Source organism: Oryzias latipes, chromosome 13 (genome assembly GCF_053564925.1).
Source record: "Oryzias latipes strain Hd-rR chromosome 13, Olatipes_Hd-rR_3.1".
Lineage (NCBI taxonomy): Eukaryota > Metazoa > Chordata > Actinopteri > Beloniformes > Adrianichthyidae > Oryzias > Oryzias latipes.
Window position 1 is genome coordinate 16,001,717 of NC_136249.1, and position 14,517 is coordinate 16,016,233.

General features: G+C 41.8%; 2 protein-coding genes across 2 annotated transcripts; one reads left to right on the forward strand and one right to left on the reverse strand.

Annotated features, from left to right (window-relative positions):
• The first annotated feature begins 1,590 nt into the window (after positions 1 to 1,590).
• Positions 1,591 to 7,696, forward strand: bco2b (beta-carotene oxygenase 2b). Its single transcript, XM_011482760.4, has 12 exons — positions 1,591 to 1,724; positions 1,804 to 2,002; positions 2,090 to 2,301; positions 2,387 to 2,502; positions 2,665 to 2,767; positions 2,832 to 2,960; positions 3,824 to 3,984; positions 5,024 to 5,191; positions 5,477 to 5,614; positions 6,105 to 6,287; positions 6,378 to 6,488; positions 6,676 to 7,696. Exons 1-12 carry the CDS (start codon positions 1,688 to 1,690, stop codon positions 6,790 to 6,792), a joined length of 1,674 nt encoding a protein of 557 aa, XP_011481062.1. The 5' UTR covers positions 1,591 to 1,687; the 3' UTR covers positions 6,793 to 7,696.
• A 73-nt stretch (positions 7,697 to 7,769) lies between these two features.
• On the reverse strand, positions 7,770 to 13,280 carry tex12 (testis expressed 12). Its single transcript, XM_004075735.5, has 5 exons — positions 13,156 to 13,280; positions 11,944 to 12,051; positions 11,612 to 11,729; positions 9,413 to 9,464; positions 7,770 to 8,134 (listed from the first exon to the last, which is right to left on the reverse strand). The coding sequence occupies exons 2-5, from the start codon at positions 12,043 to 12,045 to the stop codon at positions 7,990 to 7,992; spliced, it is 417 nt and encodes a 138-aa protein (XP_004075783.1). The 5' UTR covers positions 12,046 to 12,051; positions 13,156 to 13,280; the 3' UTR covers positions 7,770 to 7,989.
• Between the last annotated feature and the right edge of the window lie 1,237 nt (positions 13,281 to 14,517).

Here is a 14,517-nt window from a genome sequence, read left to right on the forward strand (position 1 = left end):
GTGATTACAGAGGTGAGGATTCAATGGTGGAACCCGTTTCTGGGTCAGACTGTTAGCATCATTATTTCCACTTCAGTTGTGGGGGTTTGCATCATAGTGAAAGGGGGATCACTTACTTTTGAAACAAGCCAGCAGTGCCCCCTGTAGACTTTTTATTGTAAATAATAATGCATGAAGATGTCCTTTATTATTTTATATGCAACTTATGATACATTGTCATTCTGTTGTATTGTGGCTCTGAGCTCAGGCTGTCAGGTTTAAAATTGATCTACTGAAGGACATGTTTTTAGGTGAAGCTTTAGCTGCCAGGCACCTGCACTCACATTCCAGTCTAGAATACTCTGGTTCAGCCCTTGGGTTCTTCTCACAAGCCCCAGTCGGGTCAAGCCCAAAGAGACTATGTAGGATCACTCTCCCTTAAGAACAACTCAAAAGGGGCCAGTGCAATGTGGTTTGGGTGGCAGTCAAAGGCGGGTGCCTCAGCTGCCCAAACCCTGGATTTGGCTTTTGGGACATGGAATACTCTACGTTCACACTGCTTAATGCTCTGGAATACTAGTGAATACTAGTAAACTCTGGAAAAATTAAAAAAATTCTGAAATACTAGTATTGTCTGGTGAATTGGTGCACTCTGGATACCCAGATTACTCTGAAATACAGGGTATTCAGGAATAGTAGAGCACCTTGAAATACCAGAATACTTGGAAGATTAGTATTTTCTGGAATACTAGTATAAACTGGAATATTAGAATACTGGAAAATACCAGAATATTGTGGAATACTAGTATCTTGTGAAATACTAAATGCTCTGAAATACGAGAATACTTTGAACTACTAGAAAACCATGGAATACTAGAATACTCTGGACTAACAGCTCATGGCTGACTCAGTGACTCGAGTGGCTCTTTGTGGCTTTGATGGATTCCATATTTAATAACGCTTTTAAATCATTTTCATATCCTATTCCTTTGTCAAGTACAGCAGCAGCTGCTCTCAGGTTGTTGCTGGTGTTTTTTTTACCTGCTATTAACACAAATCTGAGTTTTGATCATCTGATGGATTTAGTTACTTTGCATCTGAATGCTGCTGACCCTAAACCCTTCCTTTTGGATTCTGAAGATGCTTTCTCAACTGCGACAATGGACCTGGTAGAGGCTGATGGAACAAGGATGTCATCAAAAACAAGATGGAAAAATACTGCAAAAGACATCAGGAGATGTTCTGCTCTATTTCTGCAGCATCTGAGGTTCACAAACATCTGTGTTGTTGTTCAGCTGTTGATAAGCTTAAAGGAAAAGTCCCAGTTTTAAATAAAACTAATTACTTCCAGAAATAGACGAGTGCAACAACAGATAAACAAGGCTTTTAAGTCAGCATCTATTTAAAACACAAAATACCTTCCAGCATCTCATCTGCTTCTGTCATCCACAGACATAATAAAGAAGCAATTGAAAGAAATGGACACAGCGGATTTCCAATTGACTGGGAAATTTTGCAATTATCTTTGTGAATGAGTTTTCTTGTGATTACAGTGTACAGGCTTATACAAGCATGACCTGAGTGTTGTACATGCATCTGTTTCTGGGGGCCTCAATGTCAGACCCAGAATATAAAATCCCAAGTCCCTCTCAAAAGATCAGCAGCGTCTCAGGAAAGAGGCTAGACCAGAGGAGATCCGGAAGCAACCATGAGCAACATCAAACATTGGAAGAGCAACAGCCCAGGTAAATCTGCAAGGGCTGCTCTTTAGATTTACTTGAATTCTTCATTGCTTTTTTAAAAGTCAACAATTTGTTTTCACAGCAAATAAAAAATCGAAGTCTACGAAAAACATCAGGTACTTCACTGATGTGCACGGGCTACCGTGCATTGAGAAGATGGTGAGTTCAGTGGAGGAAACGCCTGAACCCATCAGCTGCTTCATCACAGGCACAATCCCAGATTGGATCAAAGGAAACTTCCTGAGAAACGGACCTGGGAAATTTGAGATTGGCAACCAGAGGTAAGTGTGACATTTTCTCCCATTTTTCCAACCAAAGTAAAGCAGGACCAACCTGACGAAGCTGGATGGCTCCTCTACTCTCATCAGGTTCAACCACTGGTTTGACGGCATGGCTCTCCTGCATCAGTTTAAAATATCAAACGGACAGGTCACCTACAAAAGCCGCTTCCTCTCAAGCGACAGCTACCAATCCAACCAAGAGCACAACAGAATTGCTGTGTCAGAGTTTGGGACGGTCACCATGCCAGATCCTTGCAAGAACTTCTTCCAGCGCTTCCTGTCCAGGTTTGAGCTACCAAGTGAGTGCTCTGTCTGCCAGAGAACAAACACAAACCAGATTCCTGACACGGTCCATGAGAGTTGGTGTTTGCTCTTTGCCTGCAGAACTCTCTGACAACGCCAACGTGAGTTTTGTAACCTACAAAGGAGATTACTACGTCAGCACAGAAACCAACATCATGCATAAGTTGGACCCCGAGACCCTGCAGTCCACCGAAAAGGTAACGTGTCATTGAACGCAAGACTTTTTAAAAACAGAATGACTACAGAGAACAAAAAACTAGTGAATAAAGTCTGAGTTTGGCTCCCTGCTATCAGATCAGAAACTAAAACGCAAACTGGAAATGAGGTCCACGTTTGTTTTTTTATTCTTTTTGCATAAGGTGGACTGGAGCAAATTCATTGCTGTGAATGGAGCAACTGCACATCCTCACACAGAGCCTGATGGAACAACGTACAACATGGGAAACTCCTACACCCCCAAAGGTAGGTCAGGAATGTCTGTGCTGAGAATGAACTCCACTGGCGACTCAGCCCTCTGTGATGACAGGAGCATACTACAACATCATCCGAGTGCCCGCAAGCAAACAGGCAGAGGGGGAAACCCTGGAGGGAGCCTCCGTGCTGTGCGCCATTCGCTCCTCAGAGAAGACCAAGCCTTCTTACTACCACAGCTTTGGTGAGTTTGTCTTCACACGACCTTTCTTTGACCACAAAGACAGTTTTAAATTGAATCTACAGCATCTTCAACCTTAGAAAACACTTTAGCCATTTCCAAAGAACAAAAGATTTGTACAGATTCAAAATAAAGGTTTTTTTTTAATCAAATCAAGTCCCATTAGCTGTCACGCACTTGGATTTGTGAAATTCGTTCTCGGCATTTGAGAACATGGTGGAGTAGTGAGCTGCTCTGGGGAAATATTAGCAGTGTAACCCCTCAATCCAACCCTTTAATGCTGAGTGTCAAGCAGGGAGGCATTGTGTTCCATTTTTTAAGTTTTTGGAATGACTAGGCTTTAGATTTGAACTCACGACCTTGAAGTCACAGGACAGACACTCTTGCACAAGGCCACTGAGCTGGTCAAGTATATGAAATAGCAATGAAATATCAGATCAAATCATATTCAATAAATTAACTTTTTTTTTTTTTATTAGAGACACCCATGCAGTACATAGTTGACTGTCATCTGCATGACAGCAAAGAGAGACACTGGATTTCCAAATTATGAGACCAATTCATAGGGAAATTCCGCAGTTATCTTTATTTATAAGTTTTCTTGTGATTAGAAGCATTCAGTTTTGTACGTACTTTCATTTCTGGGGTATCTGAGTATGTATGGGCAGGAAAAAAAAAGAGGGCCTTAAACTGAGCAGTTTGTCAAGCTACAAATCTCCCTAATATTTGCTTGTGTTTGACCTCTACTAAGCTAGAAACTGCCCTGTCCAGACGCTGCTATGAGGCTATGAGTGTCAATAACACATTTCAGTCTAAAATGCAGAAAATACTCCAGATTAAAACAAAACTATGTTCATCTCTTCCAGCAATGTCTGAGAACTACGTGGTGTTCATAGAGCAGCCAATCAAGATGGACCTATTGAAAATTGCAACTGGGAAGCTGACAGGGAAAAGCATCAGTGATGGTTTCTCCTGGGAGCCCAAATCCAACACAGTCTTCCACCTGATTCATAAAGACACCGGAAAGGTAACACTGACCCTGGAAAACCCTCAGACCTTCAGGGGCAGTTCTCAGATTAAAATTGTCGATCAGTCTATCTGGGGATGTGAGAAATTCATCATTTATGAAGACTTTTATGAAAAAGCTCAGACTCACCCTTTAATCTGTTAAAGCTTCCTCAGAAGGAGGAAACTGCCTAATGAAAAAAACCCAACAGTTTTTATGAGTAGGTGGTAACAACCACAAACTGCCATTATTTAAAGGGTTGAACAGACTGGAGGAAGAAGAAGAGCTGACGGACTGGTGGGCATAGGGGCTGGTGAAACCATTCTGAAATACAATCAGGGTAAATAGAGATGGTTTGCAGGTATGTCAGGAGTTCCCTTCAGTAATCTGGACACTTGTAGAGACAAAACAAAACAGCAGAAAGGAGTCAGCAGACATCAATAACAGAAATGACCAGAAGAGGGAGACAGAGGAACAAGGACATGCTAAACAATGACAGTTCTTATCCCTTTGAGGCATGTAAACGTTGGTAGGAGGGTCATCTGGACCCCACAAGATAGAACAAGGGTTATATATATATATTTTTTATTTATTTATATTATTGAGTCCTGTTGGGGGGGGGGGGGGGGGGGGGGGCCTTTAACTGCAGTGCGACTAATTAACATAGTTCCGGCAGCTGTGTACCACAGGTGAGTGGGCGGAGTCACAGCCAGACTTGCACAGAAATCCAAGAAAATGCAAATGTTTGGCCAAAAGAAAACCAAAATAGCAAATCATAGTTGATTTTCTGTAAAAAGGAGCCTAGACCTTTTATTTGGTTGTTGCTATTGATTGCCTCTTTTGCTTCATTTTTATTTTATGCTATTATTAAGCTCTATTATAAAGCAATCATCACTTCTCTAAAACTCTTTCCTTCTTTCTTTAAATGCCTATTCTGGTACTTTAACTTTGTGTGTAGTTTTTTAATAAGGTTCTAAGCACTTTTTTTGAAAAGTTCTTTATAAATAAAGTTGATTTGAATGGCTGTAGAGGAATCTTCATTCCCAGCTTTACATTTCAGGTGAGCCCCATCAAATATTTTGCCAAGGCGCTGTCAACGTTCCACCAGATCAATGCTTTTGAGGAGGGGGGCTTCCTGATTATAGACATGTGCGCATCCGACGATGGCCGTGCAATCACAAACTATAAGGTCCAGAACCTGCGCAAGAGTGGTGAAGCTCTTGATGAGGTGAGTGTTGCTGCAGTGTTTTTAATGCCAGCCACTATGCTATTGTTCAGCAGCTTCTCCAATGCAAAGATGACTGTGGAGATAAAGTTCCTAAATTTGGATGGGGATGAGGATGTCTCTCCTTGTGAGTCAGTTTGCATAAATTACAAGACAATCATGAAACTGTGCAGACTGTCAGTGATTTTTTTTTTTAAACACAAACATGGTTACAGGGAATTTTATTTTTTGGGTTCCACTTCAACTTATTTAGGAATCATAGGATGAAAAAACTTGTATCCTCCTCAGGTTTACAACACTTTGTGCAGAGTCTTCCCGCGGCGTTTTGTGCTTCCTCTCAACATCGACTCCCAAACGCCCTTCAACCAGAACCTGGTCCACCTGGCCAACATCACAGCCACCTGCGTCAGAATCGGCTCAAACAAGGTGGGCTGCTCCCTTAGTCCATTAGTGTGAGGACTAAAGGGAAACCAATCACAGGACAGGGTTTCTGCACCCATGTGCAGCACACTTTAGGGTGTTACGATTGTCCAGCTGAGAAGTGGGCAGATATAGTGAATCCATTGCTTATCTATTAGAAATTAGAAAGGGCCATAACTCCTTAATCAGCCTTTTGTAGGAAGACTAACGTTTAAAAAGGTCTAACAAGAAGGTCAAACAAGACAGAAGACAAAATCAGGTTTTAATGACTTTTTCCTCTTTATATTTACTGGCAGGAGAATGTTGCATTGGCAGCTGTTACAGTGTAATCTTTGCATTTCTGATCTCAGACTCCCGCTGATTTTATCCATGCTAGCTACAACTATTTCAGGTGGATCTCTGTTACATGTTAGTAACATCCCTAAATTTGCACCTAACCACGTCAGTGTTTTAAGGCACTAAATCCTCTTCGTTATTTTCTCTTTGCTCTGTGCAGGTGTTTTGCACCCATGAGGACCTCCATGGAGAGGAACTCCATCACTATGGGGGCCTAGAGTTCCCACAGATTAACTACGGCAAGTACAACACCCGTCCCTACCGCTACTTCTACGGCTGTGGCTTCAGACACTTGGTAGGAGACACGCTGATCAAAATGGATCTCCACAGGAAGAGCATGAAGGTGAGCTGCAGAACTACTGCGTAGAAAGACCAAATCTGCGCAATTATAACACCTCTTCTGTTTTAATGATCTGACTTGTTGAACACTAAGGTGTGGGAACATGCGGGTCTGTATCCCTCTGAGCCGATCTTTGTTCCTTCACCTGACGCTACGGAGGAAGACGATGGTGTCATCCTGTCTGTGGTCATCACTCCAAACAAGGTTGTTCCAGTTCAGACATGTGAAAAGGGAAAGAAACACTGAAACACTTCTAAAGTGTTATGTAAAATACATAGGAAAACAGTTTAGAACTTTATCTACAGCTAACCAGGTCAAACCTCACTGAACAGGTATAACCTGGAGCTCGTATAGGATGTCGAACCTGAATGATTCTTTTTGTCTGTTTCAGGACAAAAGTACTTTCCTTCTTGTTTTGGATGCAAAGAGCTTCGAGGAGTTGGGCAGGGCTGCAGTGTCTGTGAACATCCCGTACGGCTTCCACGGAGCGTTTAGCGCCACAACATAAGCATGAGGGGGAGAAAGAGGTTCAGGGAGCGCCTGACCTGCACCGTACCATGTCAGCGCCAAGTAACCATAAAACCAGCTGACACCTGGAAACTCAGTGCTTGACAGTCCTACTCCGATCATCTTTTGATCTATTTTCAAAGCGTTCCCAGTGACCTTTTATTGATGATCATGCCGTTCCAAGCCAAAATCAAAACACCAGTGTTATTTTTTAAAACATAGTTTCTGCAGAGCGGCAGTAGTAGTTAGAAACACACCTTTGGACACAGAGTAAGCCTGCCCCTGCCCTCATTCCATTATCCATTTGTCTACATTAGCTTATAGACCCTCACAACCCAAACCTAGTGGTGCAACAACAATGGCGAGCTCTCCAGCCTTATAGTTGTGAACCAGATGCCAGCTCGGACAGGGAAAACAAAGACGTACATCTAGTCGTCTACAAGTGGATGGATCAGAATAGAGTGACAGGAGTTTTTTTGCCCCGCCCAGCAAATACGATCTTTTTCAAAGAGTTTTTTTCATCTTCTCCTGATCAATCAAATCTCCTGAACAATTTGATTAAAGAAATACCCAGAAATGCAATTTTGGAATTAATTTTCTTTGTGTATGTATTTTCATTTTAAAAACACAATTTTCATTGGAGCTGGTTTTTAAATGATTTCAACTCAATCTTGTTGAAGTAGTTGATTAGTTGCTTTAATTTGGATGTTTGTTGCAGGATTATTTTTGTTAAGGAGTTAAAGAAGGAAATATGAATAATCATCCAAGAAAACAGAAACCGATGTAAGGAGCGAGTGACACAAGAATGAAGTTTCTGAATGACTCAACCAATCTAAAAACTCACTGTTTTTAATTTGTTTAATTTGTTTTGTGTCTGCTAAATAAAAGTGATGACAATAAAAAAATTGTCGTAATGATTTTAATGACCTATCTGCAGATGCTAAAGATGTAGGTGGAGCACAGACGACATGCAAGGAGAATTTTTTAGAACTTTTTTTATTAGAACACTCCTTTTTATTCTGTCAAAAAAGAATCCAACATTTTTTTAACAGCTTTATAAGCATTTAAGCTTAGTGTGAAATGAAGGAGAAAACGTGAAAACCTGAGTGGAAAGAATTTTAACCTAAACTGGGACGCCAAGAAAGTAAGAGAAATAGGTCATTTGCTTCATGAAGCATTAAAACAACATCTTAAAGATTCAACCCTGAAGTTTGTCAGAAATCTGAGCCAGAGTTTGCTTCAGGTGGCTTTTCTTCTCCTTCAGGTAGGACTCCAGGTTCCTGGCTTCAGTCAGAAGGATCTCCAGCTCCTTCATCTTGGAGGTGTCTGCTGCAGCTCTCTCCCTGCAGAAAAACCAGAGAAGTTTTTCACTAATCAGGTTAGCAGCATTCAGATTGGAAGAGAATGTGACCGAAGGTGTAACCCTTGTGCTATCTTAGATGACCCCACCCTTACATTGACGTGTTCTCCCTACCATGACAAAAGTGGCTAAAGGTGGAAAGATTTCATGTGATCTATGGACACCAGTGAAGATCACAAATCATTGAAGAAAAAAGGTTCAGTGCACTGTCTAGTGGGTCTAGATGACCCAACTCCCAATGTTAAAGTGCCTAGGATAGCACAAGGGTTAAATTCCACAAAGACATCATAGATCTTTAGGTGAGATCATAGGCACTACAATTACAGCTGTGAGGAATACACGATGCTGTCACTTCAGGCCTTTTTCTTTGAGGTTTTGGTTAGTTAGTCCGCAGCAGAAACATCTATACCGCCATCCTAAACTGCCAAGTATGAGTTAGACATCCAGTAACCCCTGAGTGTTAATGAAAACCTAACCCACTCCCTCCTCTAATCTCTGGTTAGATTGTAGAGGAGCTTTGATGCCAGCAAACCGTAAAACCAAACCAAACAACGTCACTTTTTTTTAGTATAAAGGTAAAATACCTCCTGTTTCCTTCTTTAACTCTTGTGCTATCCTAGGCACTTTAACATTGGGAGTTGGGTCATCTAGACCCACTAGACAGTGCTCTAAACCTTTTTTCTTCAATGATTTGTGATCTTCACTGGTGTCCATGGAGCCAGTTTAGCACGTGCTGGTTTGCGGCGCCTTCCGTCCGTGAAACCAGGGTTCGACTCCAGGCTGCTCCCTGTTCCCTTCTCTGCCTCTGTGCCAGTTCCAAGCCCGGTTTGAGAGGGTTGCGTCAGGAAGGGCATCCGGCGTAAAACATTGCCAAGTTTACCATGCGACTTGTTCGCTGTGGCCACCCCTGATGGGAGAAGCCGAAAGAGGAAGAAGATTTGTGATCTTCACTGGTGTCCATGGATTACATGAAATCTTTCCACCTTTGTCATGGTAGGGAGGACACGTCAATGTAAGGGTGGGGTCATGTAAGATAGCACAAGAGTTAAGAAAGATGACATAAGATTTTAAATTATATGGAAAATTATTACGCTCCTATAATTGTCCTGATTTGAAATGTTTACCTGGAACACTGTCTTGAAGTTGAGTCATGGTATCTAGACTTTGACTCTAAGACCAGATACCATGACTCAACTTAAAGACAACATTTCCTGGAGAATAGAGAACCTTCATTGACATACATGGAATATTGTCTTTTTACCTCAACACTTGGGCAAACTTTGTAAGCAGCATGCTGATATCTCTACTCGCCCCTGGAGAAGCAGACCAACGGGAAATGTCAGACAGAGACGAGAACCTTCAGATTACTTGTGTGGATTGATGCTTTTTCACGACATCAGATTTTGTGTTCACTCATGTTGTGTTTCACATCACAGCAGACTTGCAGTGAGGCAAATAAGTATTTGACCATCCTGTGATTCTGCAAGTTCTCCCACTTAGACATCATAGAGGGGTCAAACAAATTTCAGCCAAGGTGCATGTCAACTGTGATATCTAAAAAAAACCTGGAAATCACATTGCATCAAAGTAATTTATTTGTACGCTATTGCTGCAAAAAAGTATTTGACCATCTGTCACTTAGCTAGAATTCTGACCATCAAAGACCTATTCGTCCACCTTTAAATAGTCCACCTCCACTCCACTTCTTATCTTAAGCTAAAAGCACCTGTCCACCCCATACAATCAGTATGACCCTAACTATTAACATGGCCAAGACCAAAGAGCTGCCCAAAGACACCAGGGACAAAATTGTAGACCTCCACAAGGCTTGATAAGGCATACGGGGCAATCTTCAATCAGCTTGGCGAAAAAAGATCCACTGTTGAAGCAATTATTAGAAAATGGAAGAAACTGAACACAACTGTCTATCTCCGTCAAACTTGGGCTTGATGCAAGATCTCACCTTGTGGGGTTCCAATGATCCTAAAAAAGGTGAGGACCCAGCCCAGAACTACACGGGTGGAGCTGGTCAATTACCTTAAAAGAGCTGGGACAACCATTTCCAAGGTTACTGTTGGTAATACACTAAGACGTCGTGGTTTGGAATAATGTATTGGCTAAGAAGGTTCCCCTGCTTAAACCAGCGCATGTCCAGGCCCGTCTGAAGTTTGCCAATGAATATTTGGATAATCCAGAGGAGTCATGGGAGAAAGTCATGTGGTCGGGTGAGACCAAAATGGGACTTTGGTCTTAATTCGACTCCCTGTGCTTGGAGGAAGAAGAATGATGAGTACCATCCCAAGCATGGTAGCATCATGCTATGGGGGTGTTTTCTGCACATGGGACAGGATGGCTGCACTGTTTAAAGGAGAGAATGAGTGGGGCAACGCATTGTGAGATTTTGGGGTACAACCTCCATCCCTCAGTTAGAGCATTGAAGAGTGGTTGTGGCTGTGTCTTTCAACATGACGACCCAAAGCACATAGCCAGCATTACCAAGGAGTGGCTTCGTAAGAAGCACATTAAGGTCCTGGAGTGGTGAGACCACAACCCAAATTAAAATCTTAAGAGGGAACTCAAGCTCAGTGTTTCAGCACAGAACCCTGGCTGATCTAGAGAAGATCTATGTGGAGGAGTGGGCCAAAATCCCTCCTGCAGTGTGTCCTAACCTGGCTGATGCTACAGGAAACATTTGATCTGTGTAATAGCAAACAAAGGCCACTGTACCAAATATTAACATTGATTTTCTCAGGTGGTCAAATACTTCTTTACAACAGTAGCGTACAAATAAATTATTTTAAAAAGTATGAAATGTGATTTCCAGATATGTTTACATTATGTTTCTCAGAGTGGACATGCACCAAAGATGAAAATGTCAGATCACTCCATGATATCTAGGGGGGAAACTTGCAAAATCACAGGGTGTTCAAATACTTATTTAAGGTCTTTCTACTTAACCTTGACACTCCTGTTCAATAATAACAACTCAATATAATAGAAACATTAGCACCTAACTTTTGTTTTTTAGGCCTTTAACCCTTTATCACCAGATCTTTAGCTCTGGTATTTACATTCTTTGGACTGCCGTCTCTCTTCAACCGTTTAAGCAATTAATGCAATTCCACCGGACTCTGACGCAGCTTTGCACTGATATGAAACCCTTTACTGAAGTGAATTGTTTTTGCAATCAACGTAAATCATCTGATTCTGTCTCGGAGAAAGAATTTATAGTTGTGTAATGTGTTTCACAAGGATGCAAAGCACATATGCAAAGCTGCTTTTCTCCACGTCAGAATCCGCTGATCGACATTGACTGCGTAAACAAGTTCCGGTAGGTCACAGGTCATGGGTTATCTAGGTCTTGCGACATCTCTGGTGTTAAAGGGTTAAGATGTGGATTAAAATGGACTTTTATGACATATTTTGAAGGTAATCTCAAACTGCTGTAAGCCTGTTTTACCTGCAGCTGTGGTTTCAAATGAGTTTGTCAAATCATGAGCAGATGCTTCAGAAGAGGGTTTCCTCTTCTTTGGCTGAAACTTGTCTTGATATGAAAGTGTACATTCCATCTGCTGAGACTGGGAGAAAACAACCAACAGATGTAAAAATGTTTTTCAACATTTGCATAGAAATTATTTTTCTGAGTATTTCTAGCTTCTTCTGAACAGGAAGCAACATATTTGAATATTTGTGTTCCCTATTCCCATTGATCCTTTCATATTTTATGGGGAAAAAACCCCAAACAAATTAAAAATAATTCATTTTAAAGCAACATCCAGTGTGTCTTCTTACTTCTTGGGATGCTGTCCATTTTTGTCCCTTGTTGTTGTTCATTGTTGACTTGTTTAACACTAGCGGCTCCAGTTTTCCTGCTACTGTAGACGTGTCCTCCATTGCACTCTGCACAGCCCTCAAAAAGTCAAAATCAGATCAGATCATTCCATGAAGCTGGACTTTCATTTGCTGTGTAGGATGAGGTGGAATGAACAGTCTAAAGTGTTAACCCTTTAACACTGGAGATAACAAATTCACCAGTGTGGGTCCTTGGGCAAGCCCCTTCGCCTTACTGCCTATGTAGTCACAAGGCTTCCAGAGCCAGAGAGAGCTAGAGACTCAGAGTCGGGCCCCCCTGTGCCGGGTCCCAGCTAGGATAAAATACAAGGGTTGTGCCAGGAATGGCAAACCACCTGTGGGAACCTGTGAAAGCTGTGGCAACCCCTGAAGGGATATGCCAAAAAATGAACAACATCTTTGAACTACCCTAACTCTTTGACCATTTATCCAATTAACCTCATTTTGACACAATGTGATAAATCAGCTGATTTATGTTGATTGCATAAACACTTTACTACTGCTGCTTTTCTCAGCGTCAGAATCAGGTGGAATTAGGCTGAAGGGTTGAAGAGTTACGGTAATTCAAAGAACGGGAACTATGGAGCTAAGGCTCTGGTGTTAAAGGGTTGAAACAGTATCTGTAGCTAAAAAAAATCGTAACAAGTTTCCGTCACAGACTGATAGAGCAGCTTGTGTCGAAAAGGGTGGTAAAGAAGCACCAAACCACAAAACCGCTTGATCAACTCAGAACAAAGCATTTATGTTTGGACATAAACAATCAGAACTACTCCAGAAAAACTGTAAGAAGCTTGAACTCTACTATGCAACTTTAAAGTAGATTTTACCTAGAGACACACAGAGCAGATAATCACAGTGTAGTTACACGTTAATAGAATTACCATTATGATTGTTAATCACTCTTACGTGATTAGATATCCTAAAAGTTTTTTTCTCAACTTCTTCTACACAAACTTCTGTTCATGCCGCATTTGAGAAAGTAGCTAACCGAAAGCTAAGCTGCAGAGGTGATGTATTTTCTTAAAAAAGAAAAAAAAGGAAACATTTATTCAGAAAAACAGTGCAGGGAGTTGTCGAAGAGCCGGAAAAAGTCCACCGTTTTTTATATATATATCTAAAAAGGGTGAAAACAGAAGTTAATCAAAGGCTAACCTGATACTCTATAAATGGCGTCACAGTGGCGCGGGCTGGAAATCTCGTCTGTCCGGTGCTGCGTTCAGGGACTCCGGGAAATAACGGAGCAAAATAAACTGTGCTCCTAAGAACACAAGTTTCTGAATTCCCTGGAAGATTCCAACCCAAAAAGGAATTAATGTAACTTTATAATAAAAAAAATTATACTTTAAACCAAAACAAAACAATATTTATTCTGTTGTTAGTATTATATATAAAATAATACTAACTACTACTAACTTATAATGTATATAAATAAACAAACACTTGTTTCACATTTAAACAAAACACTGAAATATGATGAAAAAATGTTTTCAGTTTCTCTCTATATATGCTAATGATAGCTTTTTTTTATTTTCCCCTAACTTGTCCAGCAAATAATGAATGCACAGAGTCCTTCTTCTGATTAACATGTTTTACTTTTGAAATTGGGGTTGTGTGATAACTTCCTAGAGTATGTTATTTTAAACCACTATGTAAAAGAAGCTGAACTTTATTAGTGTACACACAAACTTACATGAACTATTTACAGGTTTTTAGAATATTCATAGAATAATTATGCAAAACTTATCTCACAGGGCGCACCAACTGAAATGAACTCTGTCACACAGACAGGTACACACAATATGTACATATCCAACATTATTGGAGAGGGGTGTAAAAACATTATGCAAAAGCAAATAAGCAGTTGAGTTTAATGAATGCATGCTTCTCAGAGTCTACCTTGCTCACATTGAATGCTCCAGCAAAGGCCCCCCAATACCTCAGAGCCCGTGGCAGACAGCGCAGCAGCTCAATCCAGGCACCAAAGAGCCCCCCAACCGACAAAGGCCCAGGAATGTGCAATAGACCCCTACAATGGTGAAGGAACTGGAGAACTGAACCCGGCAGCCCCCTGGCTGAGAAGCAAGAGGAACAGAGAGCATACAGAGCAGGAGCCTCAGCCCGGACAGGGACCCGCCCCTACCCCCAAGGCGCCCCAGTCCCAGACCCAAGCCCAGACCACACGAGACCCACGCAGGTGCCCAGATAACAGGGCCCCCCAACCGCCTCCACCCCCAGAGGCAAGCCAGGACCAACCACGACCAGCCCATCCACTACAAACCCAGGCAGAATGCCCATCAGCAGAGGTGGACATGTGCAGCGGACATGTGTCTAGGGCAGCACATGCCCTAGACAGGGGAGAAGGGTGAGCCCGAGGACAAGGCACCAGTTACTGCGAGCAACAATGGAAATATTGGGGTGCACTGGTGTGCCCAACCACCAAGCACACCCATCCCAGGAGACGGAGGACTCAACCCCCATCGGCCCCAGCCGAGGCGATATTATATATTATATGAT